The sequence below is a fragment of the Alosa alosa genome, chromosome 6 (assembly GCF_017589495.1).
Source record: "Alosa alosa isolate M-15738 ecotype Scorff River chromosome 6, AALO_Geno_1.1, whole genome shotgun sequence".
In the NCBI taxonomy this organism is placed as follows: domain Eukaryota; kingdom Metazoa; phylum Chordata; class Actinopteri; order Clupeiformes; family Clupeidae; genus Alosa; species Alosa alosa.
In genome coordinates this window covers 15,486,170-15,511,169 of record NC_063194.1, presented here as the reverse complement: position 1 = coordinate 15,511,169, position 25,000 = coordinate 15,486,170, and the positions used below count along the sequence as shown (strand labels likewise).

The 25,000-nt window shown below is 47.3% G+C and overlaps 1 protein-coding gene across 2 annotated transcripts in view; it reads right to left on the bottom strand.

Annotated features, from left to right (window-relative positions):
- LOC125296332 (protein shisa-8) overlaps nucleotides 1–25,000 on the bottom strand; it is a 75,178-nt gene that overhangs the window by 21,401 nt on the left and 28,777 nt on the right. For both annotated transcript variants that reach the window (XM_048246203.1, XM_048246204.1), the window contains exon 4: nucleotides 22,569–22,684. In XM_048246203.1, the coding sequence (XP_048102160.1) occupies nucleotides 22,569–22,684 (116 nt within the window). The remainder of the gene's footprint in view (nucleotides 1–22,568; nucleotides 22,685–25,000) is intronic.

Here is a 25,000-nt window from a genome sequence, read left to right as displayed (position 1 = left end):
TGCCACCTTGGCCAGTCATGGCAGTTGGTTTGGCCAATGTGGAGACGGCGTGGTTTTCATCACCTTTAGGGCTGGGACAACGTGTCGACGTTATCGATGACGTTGACGCAAAATATGCGCGTTGAGATCCAAAATATGCGCGTTGAGACCCAAAACACCGCACCAGACTGTAGTAGCAACGCGAGTGGGTAAATATCAAGCATAACACTTGCCGCCAAATATTTTTTATTTTACACCTTCAGTATTTCCCATATTTTGACTAATCTGTGGAGGGGCGCCACAAAATCAAAACCGAAACCTTAAATTAAAGATGACAGAAAATCCATTCCTTGAGCTGCGCCTTTTACGCACGCAGCCTTTCCTTGCCCTGCCCGCTCTCTCTCGTAACGAGCCCGCTGCCCCTCCTCTGCATGTGCCTTTAACAAAATATTCATCCACGATTGTTGAAGGATTGTTGTTGCCACATAGAAGCATTGTATAGAACACGGCGGGCTAAATTGCTATTAAAGGAACCGTATGTAAGAAAAATATTTCAATTAATCATAAAATGGCCCTGATATGTCACTAGACATTAAGAAATCATGTTCATTTCAAATACTTATATCACTGACAACAGTAGTCCGGCCAGGATATTGTCATTTAAAAAGTGAAGTTGCAGCCCTCAACTGATGTTGATGTTGTGTTTTGACATGTCATGTTGTGTTTTGGCCTGATGCGCCACCCTCCACCTATCTACTAATCACAAAGTCAGTAGTGTTTCGCCATCAGGGCTGGCAACCTCGAGTCAGGGGGGAGGGGGAGGGGATACATCGCTCTTCAGCATTTTGAAAGTGATTGCAGTACAGGTTTTGGCCACAATCTTACATATGGTTCCTTTAAATCCGCTTAGCATTGTGACCATGCTGCGCAAATTTGTTCAAAACTGCTGCATTACAGTTAACTCTGCTAAGGTCTTATCACAACATAGTACATCATGGAGACTAAACTAAGTTAAGTTATGCAATCAAGCAGTAGATTACTGTTCAGTTAGAATACTGTTTGGATGTCAAGTTTAGCATGCTTACTTACAGCTGCTTGTCAATTTCGTTACTCATGCAGGGCTCATTTTATTGACTGACACTGAATGTTTGCAAAATCCTAATGTATATGGAAAAGTGTTTTCCGAGACTCAAAACATCAAAAGTGCTTGTCCCAAGGAGAAGTACGAACCATTATTTGAACTACTACATTATGAATTGCATTCACACCAGCATCCACATCGGCAGCCTGTGTTACGGCCTCTACAAACAGTTGCGTTCTGTCAACGCATGCCAGTGGGTGTTCCCGACGGTAGCGAATGCAAATGACTTGAAGTATAACCGTAATTTGATTGGTTGGTGCCGTCCGTCGATTGGCTTGATTGGCCGGTGCTGTCGGTGCAGCAACAGCAACTTCTCAACGCGAGCTACGGGAGAAACACGACGCAACGGACCCACAATTCAGTTCGGCAACGGATGACCTGAATGGGATGCGTCTCCAGCACTGCAACGCACGCAACTGTGTGTAGGAGCCGTTAGTGTTACAATTGCAAGGGTTCCCTCACAAACGTCTTAAAGTGACAGGCACTCAATTAGACATATAAACTACTGAACTTTATTGAATGCTACTGTACCTCTGACTAAGAATGCATTACTTTGCAATTGTTTTACTTTGGAATTTTAAGAGCAATAAACATATATTGCTATGTTGGAATTCATGTTTTTTCATTCAGATATGTAAATCAACATGTATAAATTGCTATTAGTCAATTAATAGGGAGATAATCGATAATCGAATCGAATCGAAATCGAATCGGATTGAAAAAATGAATTGTTAGATTAATCGATGCATCGAAAAAATAATCGCTAGATTAATTGTTTAAAAAAATAATCGTTTATCCCAGCCCTAATCACCTTCCATTACTTCGCTCCACCACGGCCTGAAACTGAACAAGTGCCCATAGTGCAAATGGCTGCTGCTATTGACTTGTGCTGCTAATTACAACTTACTTTGAATCAAACTCACAAACACACAGCTAAACATTACAATGGAATACATTGAATGCAATAATTGTAATAAAAGTAATTTCTTTTTCTTCAGATTTTTTTTCTGTAAATTTGTGTCAACGATTCCCGGGACACTGAACTTGGTGTGTGTGTAGCCCCACAAGGATGATTTTTTTGATCTGTCGGCCCTTGGGCTCAAGGGGCCATCTCAACCCATCCCATAACTACTCATTTACGGTATAGTGTCACATAGTTAAAAAAAAACTGAGGCTCTGTACTGTAACTGAGGCTCTGTAATCGCAGGTATCTTTGGCTGACATGTTCAGAACTGCACACAATTTGACCTGTAGGATCACTATGACACCCTCTGAATGTATGCTGAGTTTCATGGAATTCCATTCATGGGGGGGGCCATACTTGTTGAATACATCACGTGATGCTATACATACAGCCACTCCCTAAAGTGACTGTGGGTGGCTTTTGGCCTGGAGCTGATGTCATCAGACGGTGCCCAACCTTCTCGGGGTGTTTTGACCCTTAACCGCTACACCCTCCAGCTGGCGGGTCAGCAGTGGTGGCCAGGTCACTGCCCATCATCTCCAGGCCTCCAGCCCCCCTCCTCCCTCTTAACCCTTAAAGGAGTACCGTCACACTGGTGTGACGGGAATGTTGAGAAATGAACGTTCTAAAGAATATCTGGGTTCATTGAATTCAACATAGAATTTTAGAACCTTCAATTGTTGAGGAACTTAGAACGTTCAAAAACCTACACCTTTAAGGGTTAAACCACAACCAGCATGAGGCTCTCTCTGCTGCCTCCCCAACCCTGCCCACAGCTGTCCTCTCCTTGCCAGATATGCCAAGTGCAGTGAGCACAGACCACATTGACTGTGCTGGGAACCCTCTGCACCTGACCTCCACTGGAAACAGCCATGCTTGCCAGCCTTTGTCTTTGCAGTCCATGATGAGGTCCTGGTATTTTAGGCTCTTCCTCTCATGGGCCTCCTCACAGCCTTCCTCCCAAGGCACAGTCAGTTCCACCAGGATGATTTTCTTAGCTTGCTCTGACCAGATGACAACGTCAGGCCTCAAGGTGGTCTGGACGATGGGTGGGAAAGTGAGCTTCTTCCCCAGGTCGACTGACATCTCCCACCCCTGTGCCCCCTGGAGGATGTAGGTCCCGGCTCTTTTAACAGAGGATGGCTTTTCTCCTGCCCTGACAAATTGCCTTGATGGTACTTGTGGCTTGGTCGGCTGTGGTCTTCTCCTGGCCTGCTCGAAAATGTCAGCCATCACTCGGAGCACTTGGTCATGCCGCCACCTATATCTCCCCTGAGCCAGAGCGATTTGGCACCCTGCTAAAATGTGGGCCAGTGTCCCCCTCTTCCCACACAACTTGCAGAGCGGGTCCTCCCTCAAGCCCCACCTGGCTAGGTTCGCTGGTGATGGGAGTGTGTCATACACAGACCTCAGGAGGAAGCTAACACGGAAAGGTTCCAGCCTCCAGAGCTCAGTCCATGTGACCCTCCTGTTTGGGAGGTCCCATCTGGTCCATGTTCCCTGGGTTGCCAGTTCCACAGCCTTAGCCTTCCGTGTCTCTTCCTCCTGGTGACAAACTTCCGCTTGTACCATCTCCCGCCTCTGCTGGACGCTTGCCTTCCTCCACTGTGTGAAGTGAGATGTTCCCAGTCCTTGTCGACCCATACAGACATTGCCAAAGATGTCTCTCAACTCCAGGGAGCTCTCAGCTTGTCTGACTGCAGTGTCTGCTGCCCACTTACGGCCTGTTCGTGTTGTGACCCCTGCGTTGCTTACTTGCTCGTCCTTTGAGTCTCTGAGCATCATTGCCACCATGCACTTAGCCACCTTGAACTCCTCCACCACAGAGGAAAATGGAAGTTGGAGCTGTCCTGATCGGATGTAGAGCCCCACTGCAGTGAAGCTGGGAGGGATACCAAGCCACCGCCTCAGATGTTTGTTCACTTTCCTCTCCACTCCCTCCACTGCAGTAACTGGGATCTGATAGACTGTCAGCAGCCACATAAGCCTTGGTAGGAGCCCATGCTGGTATATCCAGGACACATTAATTTATGTGTAAATTTAGTGACTGTACACAAATCAGTTGAAATGAACACACACAAATGACACACACACTCACATATACGCACGCACACACACACACACACACACACACACAGACACACACACATAAACACACCCACACGCACAAACACACACACACACACACACACACACACACACACACATAAAGACACACACATGCCACACACACAGGCACACACACACAGGCACATATAGGGCGACCGCTCGGTCATCAGTACTCATTCTGCTTGACTTATCGGCTGCCTTTGACACGGTTAATGGCATGGACAGCTATCTGCACCTTACCATCTCACCACAGGGGTCCCCTAGGGCTCTGTGCTGGGCCCCCTTCTCTTTGCTATCTACACCATCTCTTTGGGACAGATTATCCGTTCGCATGGCTTCTCATACCACTGCTATGCAGACGACACACAGCTCTATCTGTCCTTTCCACCTGATGACCCCTTGGTTTCAGCACGGATCTCGGATTGCCTCTCAGACATAGCTACATGAATGAAGGCACACCACCTCCAGCTGAACCTCTCAAAAACTGAACTGCTGGTCCTCCCAGCTAAACCTACCATACACCACGACATCAACATCAAATTTGACTCCCTGTCTGTTTCACCTACCAGGACTGCAAGAAATCTAGGAGTTGTTCTCGACAACCAACTAACCTTCTCAGATCATGTTGCCTCAGTCGCCCGGTCGTGCCGTTTCGCACTTTACAACATACGGAAAATCAGGACTCAAGAAGTCAAGATGCTACCCAACTCCTGGTTCAGGCAATAGTCATCTCAGGACTTGACTACTGTGCAACGCCCTCCTGACAGGTCTCCCAGCCTGCACAGTGAAACCCCTTCAGATGATCCAGAACGCGGTGTCGCGCCTGGTCTACAACCAGGCTTGTGCAAAATTCCAGAATTTAATTGAAACTGGCTCTTAAATTCCAATTCAATTCTTGAATTTCACTTGCATTTCAATTGAGGTAGCAAACAGGAAGTAGAATTGCAATTTGAATTGTGCACAACCCTGTCTACAACCAACCCAAAAGGGTACATGTTACCCTGCTGCTCATCCAGCTACATGTACACACTGGCTACCACTTACCACCCGTCTTGAACTGACACTCAACTGTTTAAAAACAGCACTCACTGATGCACTTATTCTTACTGTACTCTACCATTTTTAAATTGTCCTAAAAGTGTTGAGAGAATTGCTTTAAAACTTAAACTGTTTACCATGTTGTTAGTCGCTTTGGTTAAAAATGCGTCAGCCAAATGTAATGTAATGTAATATACATACACACACACACACACACACAGAGAAACACACTTATACACACAAGCAAACACACAAATGCACACACTCATTTACATACACAAAAGTTGCAAGAGTAGGGGATGGAGTAGGAGATGGAGACAAATTGACAAGCGTGATTTATTTTTGCAGAGAGAATGTGCAGGACTGGGCAGCGGTCATATTTTGTACCACTCTGCGGTACATCTAGTTAGCTTTTACCAGTGCTAGTTGAACTATAGGTGGAGTTTGCAAGTAGCCTGACGTAGTCATACAAAATTCTAGTCAGAATTTGAGTCTGAGACTGCTCCATTGGGACGTGATTATGGGGCGTGTTAAACTTATTGCGCTGTCTATATGTAGTAAACCAGACACGATAACGAAATCTAAATGTTTTAAATGTAAAAATGTTTTAAAAATCCAGCGACAGGCTTTTTGTTGCAAACAAAATCAACTGAAACAAGCTCAGGTGACATGATAGATGAGGCACCGTTGCCCATCTGTCCATCATTGTACAAAGCCTGTTGCCTTAAAATAACGTTTCCAAAATCATTTTGAAAGCCCATAAACTCTTAACAGAGGTTAATGGCATTTTGAGCAGGTCTTATCGCTTTGAAAGTTTACTGTTCAGGTAGGAACAGAGAAACACACAACAAAATTATGTTGCTTTCTTATTGTAGTGTATCATTAGCCTGGCGGGCCATCCTATATCATTGAAATGTATAGTCTGGAATCGACCCATTCACCTCACTTAATCCAAGGGGCGGGCAGAGAATTGTCTTTCAAACTGCCTAGGCATGCAATAGGCCAGCGCTACGACCATATCCGTATCCGGTCGTCAAAACGGCAAATACATCCTTCTTCGAAAGGAATGACTTAAGTGCATTGTGTTGCTCCAAGTCCAAGTCCAACTCCTCCAAAGTTGACGCCAACGCCGATTCAAACAACCGCTCTTCGTTCACCATAGCCACCTTCCTTGTTGTTCACCGTCGTAGGACTGTCGTCATCCTGTTAAGCCCGCCTTAAGACTCTCTAACAAAATAGAGAGCTGTGATTGGATGACGTCCACGGCGTCAGCCAATAGAAATTCCTATGGTTTGCTACTAGACGTACAGGCTGAGCAAATTAATTTGCCGACGCTAGGGTGCGTCTAGATTTCTAGGCTACAAAGCCTGCCCAGCAAACAATTTAATTGGTGCAGTCAGTTTGAACCACTCTGGTTAGGGCATAGTTGCTTCTCAATTGAAAAAGTTCAGACCGAACTTCCCAACCTCAAATTTTGTGGACGGGGTTAAGCTTTCAAGGTTTTGCATACACTTTAGTAGTGAGCTTGCTAGTTTTAGACAAAAAAAAACAGCTTTTCCAGCTTTCAAGTGTTTTTCGTTGAGATCACTGTCTCTCTATGAAGCCACTCCCGAGCATCGGCATGGCTGGTCATGGGGTATGGGTCTGTCTGTCAGTGTCCCCACTTTGGGCAGCTCCAGTCATGCAACTACTCACTGTGCCCACCGACCCGACTGTCAGCGGGTCTCCTTCCTATTGGCTTTTAAGAGACAGTGGCAGAGAGCCGTCAGATGGTTTTACTGCCACGCTGACTGGGGGGATGGGGGCAGAGAAGCCCCCCCCCCCCACATACCTCCACATGTCAGATGCGCTCAGCTCAAGTCACACTCTCAGCGCTGCTCTGTTAAAGATGCGCACGATGAGAGCACAGTTGGAGCCGGTTGTTCTCAGTCCTGTGATCGCTTGTGTGCAACAGGTATATTTTACAGTATCATAATTTCTTAATTACACAGTATTTAGATCCGTTTTCATGTGGAACTTCAATTTTCCGGATCTCCCACATGTGTTTCCTAAACCCCGTATATAAAAAATCAGATGCTGCTTCATCATTTACACAGCTGTTTCTCAGAGCGAGTCCATCGATGTGGCCCAGCAAGCAAAGTGATTTCAACCAAAAGCTGCCAGTTGCTCACGTCTTTAATTATTTCCTGGCCGCCTTGTCGTGCGGAGTCAAGCAAAAACGATGGTAATTTGATGTCACTTCATGTATTACAGTACGGTGTGACAGTGACCTTGACGCATGCCAGGGAGTTACTGAGCGAGGATTGTGGTGGTAGGGCTGAGCTCTCCAACAGTCCATTCCCACTGTTTATGAAGTCCCACGCTGCACAGCAAAATGGATTTATTTTCAAAGAGATTGCAAATGACCTCACGTACTGTAGGCTGTATGTTATATGATTATGTCTCATGGGTTGCATTCAGTTTGTGAATGTGTTATTCACGATGACCTTGATGAAAGGGTAACCTAGCTATTACTCTGGCCTACAGGCTACTTGTTAACATTTCCCGTAGCAATTTGTTATTGTCGTAAAAGCGGAGGCACAAACATGGTGGTTCCACCGCCTCAAGGAAGTGAAAGGACTCAGTGAGGCAGGAGTTTATTGTCAAATGACAAATAGGCAACACAAGCGGGAGCAAATTGCTTAAAAACCTCGAGTATATCTCCAGGGGACGTGGCTTCCAATCGCGCTTACCTGTCTCCTGTGGCGTCACCTTCGCCACCACCCACTGGCGTGCTCTCTGTTTCTCACCCTCAGACTTTAAATAATTAACGCAGCAAAATGGGCTGTTAACCTCTTCGCTCTCACTCTCTCTCTCACACACACACTCTCTCACTCTCTATATCTGTCTTTCTCTCTCTCTCTTGCTCCCTCTTTCTCTCTCTCTCTCTCTCTCTCTCTCTCTCTGTCTCACTCTCTTGTTGCATGATTTCTGAGTGTTGGTGGTTCGCCCGTTCAGCTCATCTAGCTGGTAAGAACCTGAAAGGAGGCCGCTCAAACGCACGATTGGCCTCCAGTGAACGAAGCGAGGCCAAACAGAGAGCCGGTAAGCATCTGGAAACAACAGTAGAGAGGACCTGGAGCACGGGCCCCTCTCAGCCCTGCAGGTCCCCGAGGGCCTCCCTCGCCTTTAATCCTTCAGTGGCTGCAGCAGCAGCGCGAGCAGCCGAGTGCCTCGTTAATTATGCATCCCGCCCGCTCAGGAAGAGCGAGTCGTCAACGTGCATATTAATTTTTTGTATTAAACATTACCAGCCATTTGAGGCGAGCAAAAGTGTAGCGGACAAGGAAGAGGAGGTGGGGGTGGGTGGAGGTTGAAGACAAGAACACGTTACACAACTGTTGGTGGGTTGACTGCTTAAGTAGTTGCGCCAAACTTGCCACTGCATGTGCACACGCTGTAGTTTCGGGAAGAGCTTGGTGTTCACGCCGAGCAAACATCTACTGCCATATTGTTATACAATAACTGTCAACTTTGGTTTTGGGCTCCACATTCCATTTGCAGCGCAAATGGATTGCTTGTGATGTAATGTGATGGTTGATGTGAGATGACAGTGATATGTTGGGTGGTAGTGTGTGTATGTGGAGAGGGTCTGTGGTAGTAAGGGTGTATGTAGTAGATGGCTTGGGTGAAGGGGTAACCCTGACTTAACACTTGTTAACGATGGCACTCCACGCTGCTGGCTGTTGTTTGCCTCACTCTCACAATTATGTCACTGTCACAGGAGAACCCTGTAGTGGCCCTGTCACCCACAGCGTGTGTGTGTGTGTGTGTGTGTGTGTGTGTGTGTGTGTGTGTGTGTGTGTGTGTGTGTGTGTGTGTGTGTGTGTGTGTGTGTGTGTCTGTGTTTGTGCGTGCGTACCACACAGCAGAGGTACAGGCTGACTGGGTTATGTAACGATGGGGGTCATGATAGCAGCCTGTGACACACAAACACACACCAAATGAAAACGGACATGCACACACACACACAAAAGTGCACGCACACACACATATAAATAACTGGCTTGAAAACAGCTTGACAATAGCTCTAAGAAGGGGGGCGTTTATGAGTGCTTCTTATAATTAAAAATGTAACGGTACGCCATCACATTTATTTGCAAAGTCTAGCCCTAAACCATTTTTATTTAAGCGCTAAGTGGATGACAAAAGCCTTCGAAGGCTCCACTGCCATAAAGATTGTACTGTAAACACATAGAGGTAGGTGTGTGTGTGTGTGTGTGTGTGTGTTTTAACTCCAGCGTTCGTGCCTCATCTCTCTCTCGTCAGCACTTCCCTGATCCCCGCGGTGTGTCTAACATCTGTTTAACAGCACATTATGCGGCCCTCTCTCCCAAACCCCTTGATTCCTCTGAGAAACAATCGCACGTGTGATGAGACAGAGACACACTGACTGGTGCGCCGAATCAATTTGTGGAAATGTATTTATGTAAATGTTTCAGGCTCATTTGCATATTCCGTCCCTCACTATCGAGATGCCGCTGAGACCGCAGCCCTCCTCTTCCACATCCCCCTCCTCCTCCTCCTCCTCCTCCTCCTTCATTGACATGTCACTTCCATCTTTTTGAGACAGAGAAGATGAGAGAGAGAGAGAGAAAGAGAGAGAGAGAAAGAGAGAGAGGGGGAGGGAGAGAGACAGTTGAATGGAGTAGACTGGACGTGACGTGATTGAGTCTTCAACGGTGACTGGGGGGAGAGTAGAGCAGAGCAGTGGAGACGAGATGAGACGAGAGGAGACGAGAGGAGTGTTGGTGGCATGTTTGTAGGCACTGTGTTGGCTGCAGGAGCACAACTGGTCTGAATACCAATAGGCCCCGAGGAGAGAGATGTAGAGGAACCTCAGGCACAGACCTCACCCAATCGGCCACTCCATCACTCTCTCTCTCCCTCCCAATCTCTCTCTCTGTCTCTCTGTCTCTCTTTCTCTCCATCACGTCTGTTTGTCCCTCTCTCTCTCTCTGTCAGCACTGGTTCTCTCCCCAAGAGAGTCTGCTCTCCCCATCAAGGCCACCAGGGAATCCTGGCCCATCCATATTCACAGCACCACTCTGCACTCACCCTAATGGGACTTCACAAATCAGCATCAGCTCAAAGCACTGGCATTGCACATACACACACACACACACACACACGTACTTACACACACACAGACACACACATACACACACACACAGTACTCCACAAGGACAGAGATGCACATTTTCAGAGCTGGTTTTCTTAGAGTGCCACGCCACGTGACTCCATCCAGGGGATGAGCCAATTTTTCTTTTTTCCCTTTTTTTCCTTCTCGCAGCACAAAACGATAGAGCACAAATAGTTTTGACCCTCTCTGTGGGGTGGCAATGGGGATTTTTATGTGCAATACAGTCTTTGTGATACAAATGCACACACACACATACACACACACACACACACACACACACACAAACACACACACACACACATACACAGAAACACGCACACACATACACGCACACACATACACAGAAACACGCACACACATACACACACACACACACACACACACACACACACACACACACACACTTGCTCTTTTGCGCAGACCCTGCATGTGAGCACACACTAACACACACACACACACAAAAACTGATTGATGTACTGCCGATGCACTGCAGTCTTGTGACCTTGAAATCACCTTGATCCTCCCCCACTCTGCTACCTAACATGGTATCTTCCACTCAACCTGCTGTGTGTGGTATGGGACTAGATGGGTCATTGAGCCTGGGGATGAGAGGGTGGGGGTGGAGAGTTGAGGGTTAACAAACCCCAGTGCAGATCTAGATTTCTAATTGGCCTGTGTACAACAGACAGTCCATATGTCTGTACATACATTGAGAGAGAAAGAGAGAGAGAGAGAGAGAGAGAGAGGAAAGAGATAGAAGATAGGAAGGTGTTGAAGCAAGTGAGCATTGGGAAGAAGTGAGGAAGAAGGCTGAGAGAGAAGAAGAGAGTAAAGGAGGGAAACTGTACATTACAGCATGCAGCTGCTCTCTTGTCACAGAGAATAACAGTCAGTCTTGTTTCATCTTTTTTCCTCACTCTCTCACTCTCTCCATCTCTCTGTCTCTCTCACTCGCTCTCTCATTGGACCCATTCCCATTTTACCCTACCCCCTCATTTCCCCCTTTTCTCTTCACTACACCACCACCACCTCCACCACCACTCAGCGTCTTTGGTCAGTTGCCATTCCTCCATCCCTCTATCACTCTCTTCAGCACTTTTTTTACTTTCACAATCTGCCCCCTTTCTTTCTCTCTCTCTCTCTCCCTCTCTCCTTATTTCCTCTTCTCACAGCAGGCTATGATTTGTAGACTGCCACATTGCCAACTCTTTCCCCCCCTCTTTTCTGCAGAGAGAGAGGCATCACCGACGAAAGAACAAAGAACCCAACGTGTCAGAACGGCACCGTGCATTTACATCCATATGTATTTATAGCCGTTTTCGCTTTAAGAAACACTTCTCACAAAACCCAGCAGGACCTTAGCCATAACGCGTCACCATCAGCATGCTTCACACATCTCTATTTCCAGACGTCAACTTTATAGGCCTTATGTGCGCAACTCAAATCCCAAAACACAGCAGAAAACAATGAGACAACTAGAAAACAAGAAAGAGGGGCCCGTTAGTGGATAGAAAATGTTAATTTTTAAGTTTTACACAAAATTGCTGCGTGAGTCATTTACATTTAACCATTTAAGCAGATGTCTTCATCCAAAAAACGTTGGATTGCTGTCATCAGAAGCCTATACGTTCCCTGAGCCGATGAGCGTGGTGTTTTAGCACTTTGCTCGACCAGTTGCTCTGTTACTGAGGCCGCAGAAATGCCGTAATTGGGTCTGACAGAAGCTCAGTGTTCGTCTAATTTGGGGAGAATGTTGATCAGACGGCACGGTGGTAAATGTTAACGATTGCTTAAATGAAACAATCATGGAAGGCCAGGGCCCAGACGAGGACTCAGCTGCTCACTTGAGGAGAGAGACAAGCTGTGGAGGAGCTTCAGCATCGCTTCAGGCTCTGCAACAAAGCACACAAGGACAACAGGCTGACGGGCAGCCTATGCGTTCTGGTCAAACGACCTGCAAAAGTGTGTGTGTTTGTGTGTGTGTGTGTGTGTGCGTGTGTGTGTGTGTGTGTGTGTGTGTGCGTGTGTGTGTGTGTGTGTGTGTGTGTGTGTGTGTGCATGACAGCGAGTGAGAGAGAGAAACTACAGTATACTTTTATATAATGCATGATGTCCTGTTTCCTTTGTTTCCTTTTCATTTATATACCAATAATTACCTGTATAATTAAAAGTGCTTTGGCAATACAAATTCAATAAAGCTCTATTGAAATGAATTGAAAAATAAATGAGAGACAGAGAATCTTTGTGAAATAACACAAACGCTAAGTTTCCTTATCTCTGTTCTTTTTGCTCTTTGTCTCCCTCTCTTTTTCTATCTCTCTCCAAACAAACGTGTTTAATCTCAAACATTATCTCTCTCTCTCTCACACACACACACACACACACACACACACACACACACACACACACACACACACACACACACACACATCCACGTAGACAGAGAGTCAGGCACGTCACCCTTTACCATGCTTGACATTTCACTCTCTCTGCTTGAACCACATGTAAGCTGTCCAATGACATTTAAGCTTTACAGCAGAAGTGATGGAGGCAGACAGGGAGGGAGAAGGAAGTGGGAGAGAGAGAGATGGAGAAAAACAGGGGGGGCTGTAGAGGTGGTTGAAAGGTGTTTTCCAGAACACTGACCAGGCCTTTTATGCGATGAAGTGTTTCCCCCTCATTTCACATTTCTTGGCGTCATCCTTTCTTCCGTCATAGACGACCACCATCTTTTCTTCATCTCTCTCTCTCTCTCTCTCTCCAAATTTGTCTCTTCACCTTCCACCTCACAGCACTGCTTCACAATCCCTCTCAGTCTCCCATGGCATCTACATCCCACCTTGACTTTCACATCATCTATTCATTCTTGCTTTTTAAATTCTTTTGCTCACTGGCTTCTTGGGTAATGCTTTGTTCCCTTCTTTGATAATATTTAATGTATTAGTGCTAGCTATTATTCATCACCTCATGAACATCAATATTATTAAATCAAAGGAATTTCACATTTAAAACTTGGAACTGCTTTTATTCAGCATTTAATATACCCATATGAGATCCCCCGTGTTACATATTGAATGTATGAAATATTATGAAGAAACCTGATAACCCCAAGCAGAGGTCTTGAGCAAAAAAAAATATTTTGTTAAGTGCAGTGATTAGTGATTTATTGATGCAAACTACAACATCATGTGCTCTATTAGACCAACTGGTAAGGTAAAGTGTCACTGTAATATCACCAAAACCATGGGTTCCATGCATGCTAAATGTTTTTGGTGCATTTAATCAATATTTCTTAATGAAATTCACCATAGAGTGATATGTCTCCTCTCATTGGTGATGTCTCAGCCTCCGTCATCATATCTTTCATTTTCGCCACATCACCCTAATCGCTCCCCTGCAGGCACGCTTGGATGGATGATTGAGACACCATATCCTGTGACGGCAGGACGAATGCAACCTCTGTCGACAGGAAATGTTCCCTCACCCCCCCCCCCTTCTCTCTCCATCCTCTTTTTCTCTCTCTCCCTCTCTTTTCGGTTTCTTCTCTCTTACTCTACTTCTCTCTTTCTTTCTCTCTCTTTCCCACTTTCTATCCCTTCTTTCTGTCTCTGGCAAATCAGCATGGCGGCCAAGCCCCTTCGATCCACCTTAATACCGGTTGATTCCTGTGTCAGCTAATAACAGCTCCCCATTAGGCCTAGGGGGATGCGGGGGTGTGGGTGTGTGTTTATGTGTGTATGTGTGTGTGTGTGTGTGTGTGTGTGTGTGTGTGTGTGTGTGTGTGTGTGTGTGTGTGTGTGTGTATTGGGGGTGGGGGTAGGGGTACAGTATACATCAATACAGTCTCTCCACATTCTACCACCCTTCTAGTTCCAGCTCTAACCACATCAGGTTTAGTCAAAGACAATTTAATCAGTTTACATCCAAGGACATTTGATATCAAAGCAAGCAAGGCTTTACTTGAAGTCTTCATCTTAAAAGTGAGTTATGTTTGTGGTGAAAACCATTATGTCTTTTCAATAACCAAAATATATTGAAATAATGTCATGGTGTCATTGCTGTAAGTAATAAGGGTTTGAATTTTAATCCCAGTAGTTAAATGTCTCATGTCTAATGTCTCAACACAGTAGAGGTTTTCATTATACTGTAATCACCAAAAACAATCTCAGGAATATGTGACCACTAGTTATAACACATTTCTGACATGATAATGTCAGTCCGGATGATGACGAAGAGCTCAAAGTTAAAGTGTCACAGATATATTTATCCTCAGTGACAGCATGTCGCCTGCACTCTCTTACAGCACTTAATAACATTACTGAGTGTGCTCTTGTGTGCTTGAAGCCCATGTAGTACTAGGGAATGAGACTGCCATTCAGACGGAGTGCCTCTGGAATGCAAATTACATTATAAATGTCGTCTCATGCCATAAACGCCTTTTTGACATTTTCTCTGGTAATTGGATCGATCTGCTTTAGCCCATTTCTTTTCCCTGCTACCTGCTCCTCCTCCTCCACTCCCCCTGAAAGAGATGAGAGGTGGTGTGGTGTGGTGGAGGTGTTCAGTGTGGAGAGGGAAGGAGAGGAGCCGCTCTATCAGTCGGGCCTCCCCTGCCAGGCCAGATAGATGACACCTGTCGCCAACCTGATGGAGGCCCTGCAGCTGTGAGAGATTCTGCCTCCGTGCGCACATCTGTCTACGTCTTCATTTGTACTTGAGGAGAGGGATCGGTTGTATGAGTGTACGTGCGTGTGTGTGTGTGTGTGTGTGTGTGTGTGTGTGTGTGTGTGTGTGTGTGTGTGAGAGAGAGATAGAGAGAGAAAGAGAGAGAGACAGATAATGTTCAAAATAACACATTGGTTTGGTTGTGTGTAACAGATGTATGTGTATTTTGTGTGTGTGTGTGTGTGTGTGTGTGTGTGTGTGTGTGTGTGTGGTGTGTGCAGTTATATCCTAGACTATGCCTACTCCAACATCAGCCATCATGTGTGTATAGGTTTTGACATGTGTCCCCTTCTCCCAGCGCGGTGTGTTTGGCATTTTCTTTATTACCCTGCTGGTTTCCACTGGTCTTAGTTGTCTCTCTTAGTTGCACTCTATCTATCTCTATCTCTCTCCTGTGGCTCATTTAAGTGCAGTGGCCTGGCCTTTAGTTACAGAATTGATTCCCAATCACATAACAGTGCTTATTCCAGCGCGTGCTCAAACTCACAGCGTTAACCCGATTCAAACACACATTAAGCGTGACCTTCAGAAACTCAATCCCAACGGAGTTTTGCGAAAGATCATTCAAATGACAGAAAGGGGTGGGGTGGGGTGGGGGTGTTGGGGAGAGCGAGATAAAGACAGAGAGAGCGAGCGATGGATCTTCTGTCTTCACGTTAGCCTTTAAACCAGTAGAAGACACACCCAGAGATGAATGTCAGAGGGTTGTTTGGAAGTTTATCTGAGCTGCGGGTGAAGGAGGGAGGTTGGGGAGGGGGCTGTTTCACTTGAGCGCTCATCCACTGGGATTACTTCCATGCGGAACGCTTTTAAAGGTGTCTGTGCAACAGCTCCCTTGGTTCCTGCCCAGTTCTCTCTCTCTCCCTCTCTCTCTCTCTCTCACTTTCCCTCTCTCTTTCTCTCTCTCTTCTCGCCAGGCTCTGAATGACTTTGGGGGTAATTTGGTAATCACCCATTTTTATCGAGCTATAAATAGTCGTGGCAGCTTCTGATGGAAAGGGTCCCGGGCTCTAAAACCTTGTCTCTTAAGGGGGTGATGGGGGATTTGGGACTTAGTACAATTAAACAACAGCCACACTGTCTTGGCGTTGGTAAATCCGCACTATCAGTGCATTCGCAGCCCATCCGGCGTCCACTGTGCTAAATCCGCCTCATTTCATGTATGAGGCGTATGCGCGGCACTCTTATATCAAAAAGCCACAGGCTGGCCGAATCCCTCTCAAATCCCTCCTCAGCGCAGGCCGACACCCGTGCCCTCTTAAGGTCATCAGAAATAAGAACTGTGTCGATCCATAACTGTTGAGCCAAGTCCTAAGGGGTTGGGGTTTGTTGGGTGAGGGTGTGAGGGTGATGGGATGTGGTAAGACACAAACGCAGTGGAGACCCTTCCCGTTGGCAGAGAGTCCGTGTCTGGCCACTGCCACATTAGGCTGCCTCAGATAAAGTAGAGGGAAGAAATGATGAGGGACTTGAGAGGGATCAATGCAAATCCGTCTGTAAACCGAGGCGCAGAGGCGGCGTATTACTGTCAGCTGTGTGTTCGGCGTAGAGCGGTGAGCGGAGCAGCTGAGGACCAGTCGGTCGCCGCTGCTGGATCTGCTGGGCTCGTTCTGTCTCTGCCAGTCTTTTGACATTGGGAGAGTCTCCAATCCTCCAGCACAGCCTGCCGTCACTGGGGCTCCAATGCCTGAGGGTACGTATGGCTGCTCTCCCTGCACATCCTTCAACCACCCACACACATACAAAAACACACACACACACACACACACACACACACACACACACACACACACACACACACACACACACACACACACACACACACACACACACACATCAGGGAGCATGCAAGGGGCCCTGCTGTGGAGACATGGGGGACCGGGGGACTGGGGGAGGAGAAGCGACAGCGTCACTCAGTAAAGACAGCCGAAGGGGGTCATAGGAAGGGCGTCATGGCTGGATGGAGAGTGTGTTCTACAATCAAACACTTCTGCTCCTCTGCCTCAATTATCATGGTTGCACACACACACACACACACACACACACACACGTGCACACACGCACACACACACACACACACACACACACACACACACACACACACACACACACGCACACGCACACACACACACACACACACACACACACACACACACACACACACACACACACACACACACACACATACAAATCCATGCAAATACCCACAAATAAAACACAGATCGTAATACCAGCCCGAGTGCAGAAGGACACGCACGGCTCCATGCACAAACACATTAAAGCACAGTCTGTCTGGCCGTCCCAATCAGCAGTGAGTGCACATATAGGACAGTCACATGGCCATGTGTGTGCACACACAGATGGTTGAGGGGTGGAACGGGCAAACGTACACATGAGCTCCCATACGCATTCCCTACTGTGCGACTGGTAAACCTGTTATCTCTCCTCTGAGACTGTGTGTGTGTGTGTGTGTGTGTGTGTGTGTGTGTGTGTGTGTGTGTGTGCTTCTCCTCAAGCGGCACCGCATTGCGTCGAGCGCACTGGCTCAGCACGCGTTAACTTCCACCGTCTGAAGGGTGGCGTATAAATATAAAGGAGCACAGATGTGTCACACTCTTTCCCTCCTTCTTCTCTCTCCTTCTCTCTCTCTTTCTCTCTCTTTCTCTCTCCCTCTTTCTGTCTCAAACACACACTCTTCTTTTCCCCTCAGTAAACAATCCCTCCACATATTCCCCTACTTTTTTTTTTACATATTTTTTTTCTTCTTTTTTCAATCCCGATGTTTCACCGATACTATCTCTCCCTCCCCCAGACACGACACAGATCGCAGCCTCTCAGCGCATGCTAATCATTGCTATCTACAAAGGCTCAATGCAGCGTGTGTGTCTCTGTGTGTGGGTCTGCGTTTTTGAGGATATGCATGCATGTGTGCGTGTGTCTGTGTGTGTGTGTGTGTGTGTGTGTGTGTATGTGTGTTTGTGTGTGTGTGTGTTTGGTTTCTACCTCAGGCCCCCAAAAAAACAAACATTTGAAGGCGGAGGTGACGTGAGGTTTGTCAACATAAGAGACGCTGTTCGTCATCTCTTATTTGGGCTGCAGCCATCTGGAACTTCATTCATTCATTCATTCATTCATCCTCGCGTGACAGCTCCCGAGTCCGACGGCAGGGAAGAGGCAAGAGCAGCAGAGCAACAAACAGGACGTGAAGTGCATGGGATGACTGCGCAGAAACACGGCTTCGTTTTTTTAATGTTTATGCTTAACATTTCTGGAATGTTTCTGGACTGGTGGTAGTGTGCGCTGAGGGAACGCCCCCCCCATGTTTAATTCTCTTTGTATGGCTGCGTGGGGGGGGTTTGCGCCAAGGACTGCGGCGAAGAGAGGGTCCTTAATTTTTGAAGGAAGAGCAGAATAGGGATCAGAGAGTGTGGGCAGTCCACAGGCCGCTGTCCATGGTGCTGACTAGGGCTCCACTGTGCAAAAGCCAGACCCAATATCAAAGTGCAAGTAGAGTTGCCCCAGAGAATCCTCTTTCTCCACCCCTCCTCTCTCTATCTCTCATTCTCTTTCTCTTTTTTTCGCTCACTCTTTTTTCTCCCTCCCCCACTTCCTTGAGGCAGTTCTCCACACCAGACCAGCTTTGTCCAGCTGTCCCCTTCTCTGCAAGACCACACATTCTTATGACACATATCCTCTGACATACATATTCTCTGACACATGCATGTACACAAAAAAAACACACTATCTCTCTCACTCTCTCACACACACACACACACACACACGTGCACACACAAACAAACTTGTGGGCGCACACACACAGACACAGACAGACACACACGCACACACACAATGTCAAACAATGCTCAAAAACATAGTTTCAGTGCTTTTGAGTGTCTGCACATAACGTGTCTGTTTAAGCATTCTCTCACACAATGGATTCCCTCTCACAGCACAGCAAGTAGAGCAAGCTCCACTAAGAGCATAACTGCATACAATTATGGTGTTCCACTTTACTGGTTGTTCTATACCTCACTATGTATCAGCCATTTGCATGTAATCCACCAGAAACACAGTCACCTTCAAACAGCTGGTTTAAAATATTGAGTGAGTATATTGTTTAGTTTTGCTCGTGTGTATTGCTGAGAACAAGGTTTTTGGGTGAGTTTTAAAAATCAGAATGGCAGGTTTTTTGAAGCAGGCCGTCCATCCTTACACATTTTGACATTGTGTGAGAGAAACCACAAGTGCAGTCTGCTTAAAACGAACTGCGCAAGTTGCTCTGTGCTAGCTCATCAGCCCAGCTGGCAACTGACTGAGTTCAGTTGAAGGTTTTACAGCAACTCATTTATGTTGTTTGTTCAAGGTTTCACAGGTTGTTGTTTGTTTCCATTCTAAGACTAAGTGAATCTAGACCTTGTGAAGCCAAAGGTGCGATGACCCATGTGTGACCAGAGAAAATAACACAGGAGGGAGGGAGGGACAACACCTAGGACAGACGCACACCAGGACTCACACACAACCGAAGCGAGAGGGACAAGGGAACGTCCACTACTAGTTCACATGTAAAAGAAGGCGTTTTGGCCTACTCAAAATGATGTACACACACATATAAATGTGTGTGTGTGCACACATATAAATGTGTGTGTATGTGTGTGTGTGTGTGTGTGTGTGTGTGTGTGTGTGTGTGTGTGTGTGTGTGTGAGAGAGAGAGAGAGAGAGAGAGAGAGAGAGAGAAAGAGAAAGAGAGAGAGTGCACACGTCTGTGTGTGAGTGTGCGCATGTCTTTGTGTGTGTGTGTGTGTGTGTGTGTGTGTGTGAGAGAGAGAGAGTGAGAGAGAAAGAGAAAGGGAGAGAGTGCATATGTGTGTGTGAGTGTGCGTGTGTGTGTGTGTGTGTGTGTGTGTGTGTGTGTGTGTGTGTATGTGCTGCATGTACACACAGATATTTAGTCAGGGATCAAAATTTGAGACTCAAAGTGGTTTCAAAGCCAAAGGCATAGTATATATTCTCCTGATTCTGGTGTTAAATTTGTCAGAGTCACTGAAGTAATGATTCTGAGGTTATAGAGCATAGCTCCTACGTTTATTTGACACGCAGTTCAGCCCCCTCCATCACTGTCGATCTCCACCCACACTCCCTCTCTCTCTCTCTCCCTTCTTTCTTGCTCTCTGCTTTGCTATTTCCCAGATCTTTCCTTTTCTTTTTCCTCTCCTTCCCTCTCGTCTTCTCCCACCTGCGTATCTCTTCATCTCTCCATCTCGCTCTCCCAGTCTCCTCCACCGTCCCCTCCCATCACTAGCTTCCTCCCACCTATCCTCTTTCTCTATCCCTCTCTCTCCCCCTCCTCTCCCATTCCCCATTCTGCATCGCCTTCTCCATCTAAATCCATCCATCACTGCTGTAGTCACACGTCTCCCAGCTCCACCAGTCTAGCCACTATGACACCTCCAGGTGGTGGTGGTGATTGTGGTGGTGTTTATTGCCTGAGAGGTGACAGGTAGGGAGGCTTTGTCAAATCTGGTCAGAATTCTGATTTTGTCAGAGGTCACTCAGGTTGAAGAGTAGATGAACTGTAGCGTGAGTGGACGGGACAGCTTGTGCACATAAACTAGTGTAGGGACAGATGTGGGTTTTGTGCATTACACAATTGTCTGGTTACAGGTATGGTTTACAATGTACTGGTATGCATACTCCCCGATATGCAAACAAACCCATGACCCCATTTTTATTAGTGCCTTCCTCCACCAGTCAAGCTACTACAGGAATACCAACAGTTGTGAGTAGAGTAAGTCAGGTCTATGACTGAGCTGAGGTAAGAAACGCTGATAAATCTTTGTTTCCATTCACAGGTAGCACCAATATAGAATATGAGATAGAGACTATTCAGCTGTGCATTAAAGGCTGAGGTGTGGAGAGATAGAGACTATTCAACTGTGCATTAAAGGCTGAGGTGTGTATAAGTTAGTGTCTGGTAGCACCAATATAGAATATGAAAGATAGAGGCTGTTTAGCTGTGCTTTAAGGGCGGAGGTGTGTGTCGTGTCTGGAGAGGGGGTGCAGCTCGGACATTGACTGATGGAGCAGGTGGAGCCACCGGGTCCTGTGCGACCATCTCTCCATCTCCTGCGCCTGCCGCTACCTGCCTTCCTGCACTCGCCACCAGTTAATTAAAGCCTAATTAAAGAGCGGGGGAGTCGTGGGCCAACACATGGAGCGAGATCGGAGCAGAGACACGGCATGTGTTGTCACGAGAGCTGTACACACAGGCACGAACCATCCAATCTTAATTGCCTTAAGTGTGGATGTGTGAGAGGGATACTGTGCATAGTGTGCATAGAGAGAGAGAGATAGTGTGTGTGTGTGCGTGTGCATCGGAGATGCTTGTTGGAATGGGTGTGGGCATATGTGTGTGTAAGCCTCCACTGGCACATATTCACATGTGTGTGTGTGTGTGTGTGTGTGTATGTGTGTGTGTGTGTGCTCATGTGTATGTGTGTGTGTGTGTGTGTGTGTGTGTGCATTTACGATGCGCCGTGGATGGGTTGCAGAAGCCCCTCGTTTGCAGACAGACGGGCAGCCCGGTGTGGTTGTGGCAGGTCCAGGACAGAGCGGCTGAGAGTGAGGAAGAGGGGGAGGCATAATAACATCTTAATTAAAGGACCGGGGCGCTCACATGCGCTCAGGGGGCAGGGAGAGGTGACTATGGTACAAAGCCTCAGTGCCCTCTTTTGAAATCGACGCTGAGCATCTGTGGCTATTTGTTCCTGGTTTGTGTGTGTATGTGTGTGTGTGTGTGTGTGTGTGTGTGTGTGTGTGTGTGTGTGTGTGTGTGTGTGTGTGTGTGTTTGTGTGTCTGCATACGCGTGCATACACACGTCATTTGTATTCACGGGGCACTGGACCTCGTGTCTCAGGTGCTCTGTTTTGCATATTGAGAGCTGTTGGAAGACAGCCGGGTCAAAGGGCCCTGAATGTGAGCCCACATCACCTCGGCCCCCCTCACTCATCTCAATATGATCCTGCAAAACACTCCTGGAGTAAAGAACGCTGGCGAGTTTCAGCAGACTACTGAACAGCCAACTCCATTCAGCACTTCTGACATCCAGCACCACTGACTTGTATTTGCTGACACTGACACTGATACTGTAGCTGTTGGTGATTGGCCACAAATGTGGTGTGCTACCACAATCTAATACAGCTCTGTATTGTGGCTCCTCTCAAAGCTGGTGTCTGGAGTAGCATTTATGTGTGTGTCAGTAGTAGTCATAGACGTTCTTTGTCTTCATTCTAAATGTTCAGACTCCTGTTTTTCTCTTTTTCTCTATGCGACTTCCACGCTGTGCTGTCCAAAGACAAATAGCCTGGCCATCGCTGTCATGCTCACACATTGTCACCCCAGGGACAGATGCTCTCCTGCAGGAGTTACTCACCGTTATTGGTGCGGAGGGGTCTGCCAGAGATGCCGTTGGTTCCGATTGGGTGATGGCCTACCGCCCTGTCCACTCCGCCCGCCTCTCCTGGCTGCTTCAGCAGCTCCGTCAGGGTCCTAGAGGAAGACAGTTACCAGTTCGTCACTTTGAGTCCCTTCGCTCTCACTCGCTCACTCGCACTCTCTCTCTCTCTCTCTCTCTCAGAGCTGTTTAGTTGGATGCATCAACCATGAACCAACACTGAGTATGACTCATACACACACACACATACACACACACACACACACACACACACACACACACACACACACACACACACACACGCACACGCACACACACACGCACACGCACACGCACACACACTCCACCGTGGCCCCTGCGGTCAGGCCGGAGTGGACAGCAGTACGCTGGACATCAGCCACAGACGGCCCCAAGTGTTAAAACAGCTACGAGAGCAGCCGAGAGAACAATTCACACATTCAGACAGAAACCCACAAATTTGTAGACAGTGAGAAAGGGGTGTGTGTGTGGGGTTGCACTGTTTTCCCCCGACTGACACAACCATTGATAGACAGGAACAGACAATGAGAGTGCCCACATCCCAGGGAAATACAACTCCCTCTCCTCTCCCCCTCTTTCTCTCTGTCCTCTCTTTCTCACTCATCCTCTAAGTCTAGCTTCTCTTCCCTCCCCATTCTCTCCATTCCCTGGCTGCATGGCCATTGGAGAGGATCAGCGTCTCATTCACACTCCTATTCCCGACCTCCCTGTTTCTGCTCCATATTTCTGTCTATTTCCCACTCTGTTTCTCTCCCTCACACTTGGGCTTGTTGCTTGTTTACTCCCTGTCTGTCCTCCTCATTCTCTCTCTCTCTCCCCCTCCATCCCTCTCTCTCTCCCTCCATCCCTCTCTCTTTCTGAGCTCTCTGCCGCCCTGGCGATGCCGTGGGGGTGCTACTAATGTGGGACACTGCCACTCTCTCTCTCTTTCTGCCCAATGGCACACACACACATGTACAAACACACACACACACATACACACATACACACATACACAGACAGACCAAACCAACATCACCCCTGCATCCACCACAATCAACCCCAAGGACAGTGTCATGTCCCTCAGCCTCCATCCGATCATAGCAGGCATCCAGCAAACAAGCAACTACCTCCAACTCCAACCGCCCCACCACCCCCCAAAAACAACCGCTATCCTCCGGTTGTTTTCCTGGCCCTCATCAAGAACGTGGATGAGATGCCCAATGCCCGGGAACAGATTCCAACACAGCCAGCGCCAGCAGCCTGATGCCTGGTGCCAGCCTGCTTACGGACAGCAGCAGCAGAGGGAGGTATGGTGGGTTTGGTGGGTGGGAATGTGGGGACGAGGGGAGTAGGATCTGTCCCTTTCAAGATAACAAGCCCCAGCGACGGTGTCCGCTCGGCCATGCCAACAGCGGTCCGGCGGGGGCCACTGCACGCCCCGACTGAAGTCATTCCCTGCGTTTGATTACACGCTCGCCAGTCGGCATGCTGACGAACCACAACGCCACTGCGATGGCGTCCCTCCGCTCGACAAAACACCTACAAACCAGCCCGACCGTGAGCTTCAGACCGGGAGGGGGGTGGGGGTTGGGTGGGGTGGTAAAAACTCATGACACGTAAACAGCTTGTTATCGGCTCGGGAAACGGAGCTGCAGTCTACAGAGCTTACCACAGAGATTCATGAATATTCAGTGTCAATCCTCAGGCTACAACAAATTAAGTGCATGCCCATGGTCTTATTCATGTTTACACCGCGTGCACATTTCCTTATGGCAACAGCTGTGGTTCTGAGGTTTTTGGCAGGCACTGACTGAACGTTTGTGATGTGCAAAAAAAAAAAAAAGCTACAAGAGCTGCGGTGTGACGTGGTTGTGTGACTTTGCACAATTAAAAATGAGTCAACTACACATGACGTCACCATCAAATATATTTATCAAAAATGTATGGCCAGGGAAAACAAAGTTGCAGAATTTCCCTCCAATAAAACTAAAGCCGATCTCTATCTGAAATTGCCTGAGGAAAAATGGGCTGCGAAAGTGTAAGGAAGTGAATCAACTAATGAATAAAAGATTAGCCAGGGGTTTTTTTTCCACTCACACTCATCTGCAATTGGGTGTCAGCGAAAAGCAAAAAAGAAGTGCATGACCCCTTAAAGGACGCTGCTTCCGGATGCAAGTTCTGCTCTCACCCAGGTGGTCCTCACTTCTGAAGGAGACAAGCGTGCCTAATGTCGACAAATTGTATATCAAAACAAGCCTTTGGAGTCTGTCCAGCTGTACAAACTGATAACGGTCACAGATTGAGGCGAGGTGCTTGAACAATTTTATGCTGAGCAGTTATGATGTGAATGCGAATTATTATCAAACAACACAAACAGTTAGCCTACCCCG